The following is a 10,918-nucleotide window of genomic DNA, read 5'->3' as shown; positions in this document are numbered from 1 at the left end:
TTAATGCTCTTGGCTTACTAATTTGAGAGCTAGTGTTGGGAGTTGATTTTTCTCTAGCCTATGCTCCTATATATATTTGCTTCCCTTATTCCCCCCAAAAAGACTTAACAATATTTGTATATATATGTAAACTAGCTAGGGCATAATCCTTTGGAAAAAGAAAAAAAAAAAAAAAAAAAAGAAAGAAAAGAAAAGAAGATCATAGATCATCATCACTAGCATTCATCTAAATTGATGAAGCATATATGTCATGTATAGATATATGAGAAAGTGCTACACTTATCAAATTGTTGGAAAGTAAAGCATTTTTTTAGAGGTATTAAAAAAATCGACACTGCTCTAATCGTTTCAAGGAATGACTGTCGCCTATATGATGATTAATACGTGGTAGCACTGACGGAATTAACTACACACTGACCAAGGGGAGCAATGACCTCTCTTTGTTTTCAAGTTTTCTTTTAATTTTTTTATTAACTTTTATATATATGTATGTATGTATGTATTTATAGGTAATTAATGACTGTTAATTAAGTCTTAACCATTCTTTTTTCAAAGCTGTTAATTAGGGGGACTTGATCGAGGACATGATACATGGCCTTGATCTCTAGCTTCTAAAAGCTCAATGGAATGTGCAATTAATAATAGCTGTCTGCATATTAAAGGGATTTTTTTCTCCCTTAAAAAGTGACTTTCCAAATGAACGTCTATAGTAGTTTAGGCTTTAGTATCTGCAATTTAAATTACAGACGGCCCCTGCATTTATTTGTCTGAATTTATTCTCCATTAAGGTAATATAATAATACAATCACAATCATTGGGTTGATTAAAGTTTGAGTATTCCTTAATGGTGATTGTCCACAGATCACTGGGAATTTTTCTTCCCAAAAGAATGAGGAACTTTGCAATTAAAGGGAATAATACAGAACAAATTTGCTTATCTATTGTTAGGTTTATGCTTAACTTTGATTAAAAAAATGGATGGAATGAGGCCATTTACATTGATTATGAGAATAAAGTACTAAACATTTGGAATGTAGGATCAATTCCCTCATGAAAACAAATCAAGGGGGGATTTTATTTTTTTCGTCGTATTCCATAAATTTGTTTTTTCTGTCTTTTGTTCTATGTACGTTCTTAAGTAAAAGAAATTATTAACAAACAACCAAAAACACAAAAAAACTGTTTTAAGAAACAGAAAACACTTCTTAAAACACATTGACAAACCATACTCAAGCTTATATTTGTTGATGTTTTTTCTTTCCTTTTTTCAAAATAAAAATATTAACAAATAATTCAATACTGTTTTTATCCTTATGCCGTACCATCAAAACACTTTTCCAAACTAAAAGTAAAAAAAAAAAAAAAAATACCATCTAAAACACATTTACAAGGGGAGAGTGGCAACCAACATGATATTGTGCTAAATCCAGCTTATGTAATTGGTAACTACACTCTTGGGCCCATTTTCTCTCTTTCTATGGGCCGTTCATTTGGGCCCAAAGCTGCGGGTGATAGGATGGTGGCTGAAAATATGGTAAGTTTCATTACATTTGTGGCCTGTTTCCAGGATCCAATCAATGACGCTTCTGAGTTGACCTACTTTTCCATCCTATGTTGCTGGTAAGAAAGTGAATTGGGCTTTTTGGAAACCAAATATGTCTGATAAGTATAACTTTAATGTATGAAGAACCGTCAAGCGCATCTGGTGTAGTGGTATCATAGTACCCTCCCACGGTACTGACCAGGGTTCGATTCCCTGGATGCGCACATCATTTTCAGCTTTTTCTTGTTCTTTTTTCGAGGCACTATTTTTCCTCATGTGCTCCACGTTTTTAGAAGTGGACCAATTTTCCCATCCCGCAGACGCCTTCCTTTTTCTTTAAAAAATATATAAATATATATATTTATAATTTTTTTTAAACAAAATAATAATATTTTTAGTTTAATATATTTGTATTTATTTATTAAAAGTGACACGTATGCCATTTTATTGGCGCAAAGTATATATAGGATCTCTTTTTGTTTTTTCTAATTTTCCTCGGGTCCGCACTGCTACGCTTCCACGCCACAGTTTTTCCAATGATTCCTAACTATGCAAATTTTTGTTTTGTGTGATCTGATGCTATGCTTTCTTGATAATCTTTTATTGTATCTTATCATATATATTCCCAATAGGGCCAATAGCAGTACTTGGATTATGCATGGAATTTTATCTATCTTTTGTTTTGTTCTTCCTTTGTCCCGCGTCAACTACGGTATCAATCTTTGTGTAGCAGTTTAAAGATTCCATTGCAAAGAGGAACGATAGATATTTAATTATTTTTTTTAGAATTTGGTTCAAACATGATGTGTCACAATTTTATGAGATCTATTATTTTGAAAAACGTACCACAATCTTATAGGATTGTGACACATCAAGTTGAAACTAAATTCTAATAAAAAGTGTTGGGATATCAAGCATTTCTCCGTTGCAAAAGATTAGAATTTACCAATCTTTCTAATACCCCAACTTCTTCAAGTTTACATGTGATAGCTCAGCTCATAATTACCCGGTAAGAGTGTTTAAAAGATAAAATTTTAATTTTGGACAATGTATGCCAAGGGATTAAATGCAAGGAGACATAGGAATCAAGGGCATTAAATGAAGAGGAAACAAAAAAAAAAAAAAAAAAAAAATCACACCCAAACAGATGATAAGAAAAGAAAATGAGATTTGATTCTTGTACTACATCATTACAACAACTGCACAACAACACCTCACATGAGGGTGGGCTCCAGTGTTTGGGGCCAACCTTCATGTAAGGGGTTATTATGCAGTTGTTATATTAGTGTTGTAAATCTAACATTTTTCAAAGAAAATTTGTACACTTATGCTTTAATAGCATAGACTACCTGTCCATTTACAAGTTTTTTTTTCTTTTTTTTTTCTTTTTTTTTTAAAAAAAAGAAAAAGAAAGTAAAATAAAAGATAAAAATTAGCTAAAGACTCGTTTGTTTGTAGTTAATTTTTACAAATTAGTCTAATAAATTATGAAGTGTTCATTAACATATAAAAAATACATGTTTTTTAAATAGCATATACTTTTCACATATTTTTTTAATAGCATTAATAAAAAGGTTCGTAGTTCTCACATGTTAAGGGACACTTGACAATTTAATAACAAGATTATAACCTTAAACAAGTAAATTGATAATTAATTTTTGAATGTTAGTGAGCAATTTTAGTTCTAGAACCACTCGGATAATTTTCTTCCTGAAAAAAAAAAATAAAAAATGATCAATTATTAGAGTACTGCGGTTGTATTCAAAAGTCAAAACCCCTCTTCCAAAAACAGGGGGACTACGCATCTTGAAACAAAATCATGTCCATCATATCAAATGAAAACAGAAACTATGGGCAACATTGCATAGATATGAAAAGAAAGAACATTGTATATATACAAATTTGGTCCTTTTTAAGAACATCGTATACGCACGTACGTGGCCCTGTTCAAGAATCAACCAATTTTTACTTCTTATATATATATATATAATTAGAATCTTATCATTTGTTTGTTTCGACGTAAAATATTTTTCGTCGGTCATACGAAAAAAATTACCAACGATAAAAAATTACCGGTGATGAGATTCCATCATTAGCTGGTAGGATTTCAGCTATTTTCACCAGATTCTGGCTACTATTGCTGAATTCTGGCAATGGAGGCCAGAATTCGACGGAGATGCTAGATTCCAGCCAATTTCGCCAAAATCTGGGTTAGCCAGATTCGGACGAAAGTGTTTGGAATCTAGCACAATACAGCTGGTTCGGGCAAACTAGCCGGATTCCAGTTGTACTAGCCAGATTTCAGCCTATTTTGCTAGATTCTGGGTTGCCGCACGAATTCCGACGATCGGATACCGAAATTCGGGAACCTTCGGCAGTAGATTCAAGCTACCAACAAACTCCAATGCCTGGTGGTGGTGGATTTTCACAAATGTGCATGTAAGAATGAAGAGTTTAAATCCAAAAAAATGATTTACAGTTTTTAAAATCGTAAATCGTTTTCTAAAAATTAAAGAGGTTTTTTCGGTCAATTGAAAATGATGTTTGCTAACCATCATTTTTTGTTGCACCAAACACCGGAAAATACAGAAAGTATTTTTTAGAAAATATTTTACGCCCAAACAAACGAAGCATAAAATAAATTTAGAGGTCTATGAGATATGTAAAAAAAAAAACAATTTACTTCTTACAATCAAATTTCATCCATTGAATTAACAAATTTTGATAGTGTGATACGTCAGAGCCAATAAAATTATGACACGTGTTTTATTTAAGTCAATGTCATACTAATAGAACCTGTTAATTCAATAGACAAAAATTGATTATAAGAAATAAATAGTTGCACTAATTTTACATTTTTCCCTTATGAAAATAAAGTAATTGCAAACTGACCACCTTACACAGTTACACTTGATCGGATCCGGCGTCAAAGCGGCCAGCATGCCAGCAAGGCTACCTTCAACATCAATACCGCTCCGATCGCTCCTACCAGTCCAGCTCCCAACCTCGTCCCAGACTTCTTCCGTGGTTGCTGCACCTGCACCGGCACCGGCGGGTACCAGTATCCCGGTGGAAGTACCGGGTACCCACCATATTGCTGGTATGATGGCGGCGGCGGCGGCGGTAGTGGGTTAGCATATGCATATCCTACTGGAGGAGGAAAAGTATATGGCGGTGCACTAGGCTGAGCCGGATATGAAGTGACTGGCTGTTGATCATGAGCCTCACCATTAACGACTTTTGGCTTTTCTGAGGGTTTTCTGATCGCCTGGTAATTTACAAACTGAATGGGTGTTCCTAGAGGGGAAGGAGGATATGACCCATGAAATGGTGGCGCACTAGGCTCGACCGGATAAGCCACTTTCTGGCTAAACCTGTATGAAAAGTTTAGCGCGCCTTTGGGCTTTCCGGAGGGTTTTCTCACCCGGTAACTCACGAACTGCATGGACTTGCCGTCTCCTACATAGTCGAGAAGCTCTTTGACGGGCACGTACACTTCACCGACGTCTTTGTCGCCGCCGAGGCTGCGCTCACAGCGGAGTTTGAACACGAGGATCAGGCGGTTTTGGTTGGCGGCAGACTCGTCGAAGGTGAACCTCATGGGGAAGTTGTTCCACGAGGGGCTGGTGCCACTGTTTCGGTCCACGTTGGTTTTGGCCTTTTGCTTGATTTGTGAGTCGCCGGAGAGCCAGACGGCGGCGTATACGTCCATCTTGGAGAAGTGGTTGACGTCTTTGAGGTCTCTGGCAGAGATAAGATTTATTTCTAATGTTCTGTTCTCCATGTTAGAGCTTTTAGGCAGGGTTCCATTGAAAAATAATCCCGCGACACATTTAATTTCCTGCCCCGTGCACTATATATATATATATGATATGTATGGAATTAAGGTGCGGGAATAAAGGAAAAAGAAAAATACAAATTGATAGAAAATCTTGATAATTTCTTAATTAATAGTTGAGATTATTTGATGTTATTTTGTTACATTGATTAAACATATAAAATGCTTGACACTATATGTTTGTCAATTTCGATTTATTTTTATTTTTAAGATGAGTTATTATGAATTTCATGAATTCTAATAATGAGTTATCATGAATTTCATTTTTAGTGTTTGTTTAATATTTTTATTTTTTATTTTTTTGAAAATGACGTTTGTTTAATATTATTTACAAAGTTTAAAAAAATTTGATTATACTGGAATCGCTAATTTGGGTATAATCAAATTTTTTATAATCGGAATAACATTAAACAAGCATAGGTTATCTTTCCTGAACATAATCCATGTGCTAGCTAGGAAGACCATCTTCTGATGTGTCAGGGAATTTAATGTCAGGAATTAAAGATTAGGGAGGGTTTCTTGACTTTTAATAACTAATTCCTGACTCAAAATAAACGCAAAAAAATGAAAGAATTTCTTGTAGTGTTGGTTTCATTTTTAATAGTAATATTATTTAATGGATTGTTGTAAATGCAATTCTCATATAACTTTATAATGTAGTAGTTTGAGAGAATATTACAAAGGGATACTTGCACCACTAGTTTCTAGGATTGACCTAAGTTACGAATCACTCTCTAAACTCTTTTTTCGTCCTCCAAGTTAACAGAATTCGTTTGTTTGTCACGTCATATAAATAGTGAGACAACCTCTAAATATTATTTGTATTGTAATCTACTAACGAACTTTGTTTACTTGGTGGACGGAAAACAGGGTTATAGAGTGATTTATAATTAGAGTACCATAAGTAGTAATTTGTAATTTAAGCCAACCCTAAGAATCAGTTGTGTAATTATTACTATTACAAATCGGGTAGTAGTTTAAGAAAAGTATGCATATTTTTTCCTTATATATATATTTACTTCTCTCTCTTAATGTTATATATGTTTTATTTTTTAATTGATAAATGATAACAGAAAAGGACAACAAATGTCTTTATGAATGTTGTTATTGTCGTGTTCCTAATTCTCTTCATGGGTTTTTAAATTGAAAACGGGAAAGGACAACAAATTAAGGTCTTTCGGAAGGGAAATGATATTTGGGGATGTTTTACCGTCTTCCAACAGCCTTTTTTAATAAAAAATAATAATTTTCTTATGAAAAAACTTCTTATGTGATATCAGAAATTGTTAATTTTTTAATGAAAAGGGACTGGCAAGGGCAGGTTGGTTTACCCCTGCCTATCACTGCTCCTCTCGGAATGTAGTTATTATCGATCGTAATCCTAATTCTCTTCATTGTTGTACATCCTTATTATCATTTTTTTTAAAAAAAAATTCTTACAGTATAACTTCGCACACTTACTATAAACAAACTTTTTCATTCATTTATAAAAATACATTATCAATTTGTCAGTAGTAACTTAGTAAGTAATGACAAATTGAGAACACAACTCCCGTGGAAGAATATCGTTTCAAATAAATGGGTGCCTTCCTAGTTCTCTCTATGGTAGAATCAGTCGGGGCCTGAGAGGCTTTAGCTCATGTCAGGGGTTTGACTTTGTTGGCTCCCAAACGATGCAGTGTTATGAAGATAATACTTGAAAATATTATTAGGTCGAGAGAAATATTAAATTATCATTTATTTTAAAACTTTAATTAAGCTAAAATTAATTATTTAATTAAAAATTAAAAATTTCTCTTATAGTTGACTCGATCAGTTTAGTTTTTAAGGATGTTCGGTTTGGTTTTAATGCTCGATTGGAGTTAATTACCAACATTGTCCGTGTGTAATTAGGGTCTAATTAGATTAAAAAAAAAAATTATAAAATATTATGAGGATCAGTTACATATATGATATATATTTGACGTAAAATATTTTTAAGCTCTTGTTGGGGTAAGATTTCGTTTTTTTTTTTTTTTTCCTTATTCTTTTAACAATATAAAAAGAAAGGCTTCATATAGAAATAAATCAAATGGGGTTAATTTAGTAAAACGGGAATTTCTTATTTCCTTATAGTTATAGGTCCAAGTAATTCTAAATGTCCGTCTTGTATTTATCTTGTGTTCATCCAAAAATGAAGTGTCTTTTAAGATATATGATACATTTACAACTCTTGTACAACTCCAACAATTTTTAAAAAAATAACCATTGGATATGTAGGACCACATGTAAGAAAACATATCCAATGGTTAGTTTGAAAAAAAGTTGTTGGAGTTGTACAAGAATTGTGTAAAGAGTTGTACAACAATCATTTCTCGGCTTTTAAAATCACTAGTTGATCAAAATTCAATGGGATTTGATTCTTGCACTACACCATCACAACAACTGCACAACAATCTCTCACGTGAGGATGGGTCCCAGTGTGTGAGGTCCACTCTCATATGAGGGGTTGTTATACAGTTGTTGTATTGATGTTGTAAATCTAACATTTTCCAAATTCAATAAAATCTACGAGTAATTCTAAATGTCATATAAAAGTCCATCAAATAGTGAGGTGGATTTTAAAATCACAATTTGATCAATTATGTTGGTACAGTTTCCGGTATGGTGACGTGTCGCTTGGCGGTTTGTTAAGTCAGGAAATTGATCTTACTTTCTGAGATCAGTGAGGAGTAGGAAAATTGAAGAGATAAGGTAAAAGATGACACAAAGATTTAAGTGGTTCCCTCAGACCGAGGTACATCCACTGTAGGTGACTCAGAGAAAATTCACTATTAAAAACAGTTACAAGGAGGAAATCACTCTAAGCCCGAAGCCCCGATACACCCTGATTTCCTTCACTCATTTCTTTATCTATCTCGCCTGCCTGCTCATGTATTTTCCCTTCTCTTCTTTTGTATTTCTTTCTTCTCTCCTTTTCTTTTGCCTATTTTCTGCCCACTTTTGCATGTGTCCTTGTATCTGGTACCATGATCTCTATTTATAAGCTTGTAGTTTTTCTTCTTTCAATTCTTCATGTCCTGTTTTTCTGGGAGTCTGATTCCTCGTCCATCCCCCATGTCTGCTGCTTTCCAGCACTTTAATACCTATTTTTGTAGTGTCATCGAGTGGAGAGAGGGCTTGGAGATTACTTTATGCTGAGTGGAAATGGTAATGAGTGGAAAGAGGTTGGTAGAAAGGTGCATGATCTTGGGAGGAGCGAGTGGACGGTTGCTTTATAGCTGAGTGGGATTATTTTATTGAGTGCATGTGCTGTCCAAGAGGCTTGGGGAAAGTGCCGCCTGGAATGGAGAAAGGTGTCGTCCATGTTGTCTTGATGTCGCTTTTCTGCAGAGTTTCGTCCTTTTGCAGGTGCTGGCAGCTACTTTGGAAGAGTGCAGTATATAGGCGGAGAAGCTCAAGCCTACATGTCTTTGGAACTGATTATTTCTTCAACACTTTATCCTTATCGTACTCTGATACATCCGCTGTAAACTTTCAACCAAACGCCGAGATGGTGATGTCCGAGACATGTCAGTTCTGGGTTGAAGACCTCGGGATGTCGCCGCACCATAAAGGAGTCATAAAAGGCCGAGATGTTACTGTACCGAATTGATATTGCCTCCGAGATGATGTTACTCCGAGATATAAATACCCGAGATGCACTCACTGGTTAGAAGATCTCGGGCCGTACCGTATTCCGTGACTTGGAGTGTCAAGACCGAGACGTTGTTATGCCTCCGAGATGTATCTGTACTTGGGCAGTCTTTTCTTTGCTGGTTGGAATAATTGTCCGAGTCACAGCCCCGAGACGTTTCTGAAGCCACGTGTCTCTAGGGTTAATTTTATCCCCAACAAATTACATGCCCAATGATGATTTAAAAAGCCATCTCATTATTTCATGAATACTTTATGAACATTTATATGGCATATAAAATTACTTACCTTTTCAAGTAGGCATTCAGCTATTTGGCTGACACGTGTATGGTCAAGATGCCACCACGCAGTCATCACCAATATCACTTCTTAGATGGAGTGAAAGTTACAAGGAGAAGTTAAAATATATACACAATTTTTAAATTTAGTCTTTCACGTCTTTATCACCGTATGGTCACTCAAAAAAGGTAAATAATATAATATATATATATATATATATATTATTAGATGCCACCCATTTTTTCCATTTTTGAAAGTCATTATCATTTTTCCCTGTAACAAAGAGGCGCCAGGACTAATAAAAAAAATTAGGTGCGAAAAAAAATTATAATATATATTCTTTAGTTTTTTTTTAATGATTTAGATTTACTATAATATGGAGTTACATCTGAATCATTAAAAAAACTACAACACATATGACATGTACCAAATGCCATAGGAGACCATGTTACATAAGTTTTGAGAAGATGATGAGTGATGTATAGCATTACTCAATGAAAATAATGCACATAAACAATTTTCCACAAAATGAATTTTTTTTTTTCTCTTGAGAAAAAAAAATAAAAAAAACCCATAAAGAGTGAATTGTGAACCACTGTAATGACTCACCCCTAACAACATAATTTTGTCCGTTTTTTGGCTCTACCGATCTAGATTTCCCAGGAGGTCAGTCATCTCGGTACTTCTCTCGCGGAATCATTTTTAACTGCGAAATTCTGATAGGAACATGGTCATCACAGTTTTAAAACGCGTTGTATCAAAAATGGTGCAAATATGCATATAAACGCGTACTCATTCCCATACTCAGGCGATATGAGACGTCACAATCACCCCCTTTTGGGATTCAGCGTCCTCGCTAGCGACCCTTATGGGATCACCATATTCTTGGCATCCTAGCGAGTGCCCACTAGTGACCCTCATGGCTTGTGCACGCTCCACCATATTAGGCTGGGTAATGGCTCTGATACCATTTGTAACGACCCATCACAACAACATAATATTGTCCGCTTTTTTGCTCCCTCGATTCAGACTTCCCATGATGTCACCAATTCCAGTACTTCACTCGCAAAAGCATATTTAATTGGAGAGTTCTGATAGATTCATGGTCATCACGGCTTTAAAACACGTTATGTCAAAAAATATGTGAATATGCATATAAGCATATATCCATTTTCATACACAGACGATATGGATGTCAAAATCACTCTTTCTATTTTAACTAACTTAACCTTTTTGAAATAATAATAATAAAATATGTAGCTTTCAGAAAAATGTTGTTTGTAATTGAAAGAAAGCTCCTTAAATTTTAAAATATTAAACTCCAATCCAAGAGACGGAATAGTCCACATCTTTGGGCTATTGCAGTTGATTTTTTGTCTTTTAATGAGTGGCTGTCCAAATTGGTCGAATGATAGAAAAGTTGGGAAAATGATATTGTAGATGATAGAGCCAGTCCTATTTTTGTTTTTGAATATCATAGGACATGTTTGGGTAGTATTTTTTTTAATTATATTTTAAAAATATGTTTGGGTAGGTTTTTTAAATTTAAATTCTACTCAAGTTTTATCCAACTTTTTTTAATT

General features: G+C 34.4%; 1 protein-coding gene and 1 non-coding gene across 2 annotated transcripts; one reads left to right on the top strand and one right to left on the bottom strand.

Annotated features, from left to right (window-relative positions):
- Positions 1-1,696: 1,696 nt before the first annotated feature.
- Positions 1,697-1,767, top strand: TRNAG-CCC (transfer RNA glycine (anticodon CCC)). The gene has a single exon. It is a non-coding gene; the product is annotated as a tRNA-Gly (tRNA).
- Positions 1,768-4,342: 2,575 nt separating this feature from the next.
- Positions 4,343-5,392, bottom strand: LOC133880346 (protein SRC2-like). The gene has a single exon (XM_062319306.1). The coding sequence runs from the start codon at positions 5,325-5,327 to the stop codon at positions 4,470-4,472; it is 858 nt and encodes a 285-aa protein (XP_062175290.1). The 5' UTR covers positions 5,328-5,392; the 3' UTR covers positions 4,343-4,469.
- Between the last annotated feature and the right edge of the window lie 5,526 nt (positions 5,393-10,918).

Source organism: Alnus glutinosa, chromosome 1, assembly GCF_958979055.1.
Source record: "Alnus glutinosa chromosome 1, dhAlnGlut1.1, whole genome shotgun sequence".
NCBI classification, from domain to species: Eukaryota; Viridiplantae; Streptophyta; class Magnoliopsida; order Fagales; family Betulaceae; genus Alnus; species Alnus glutinosa.
The sequence above is the reverse complement of the archived record's forward strand: the minus strand, read 5'-3'. Positions and strand labels throughout refer to the sequence as shown.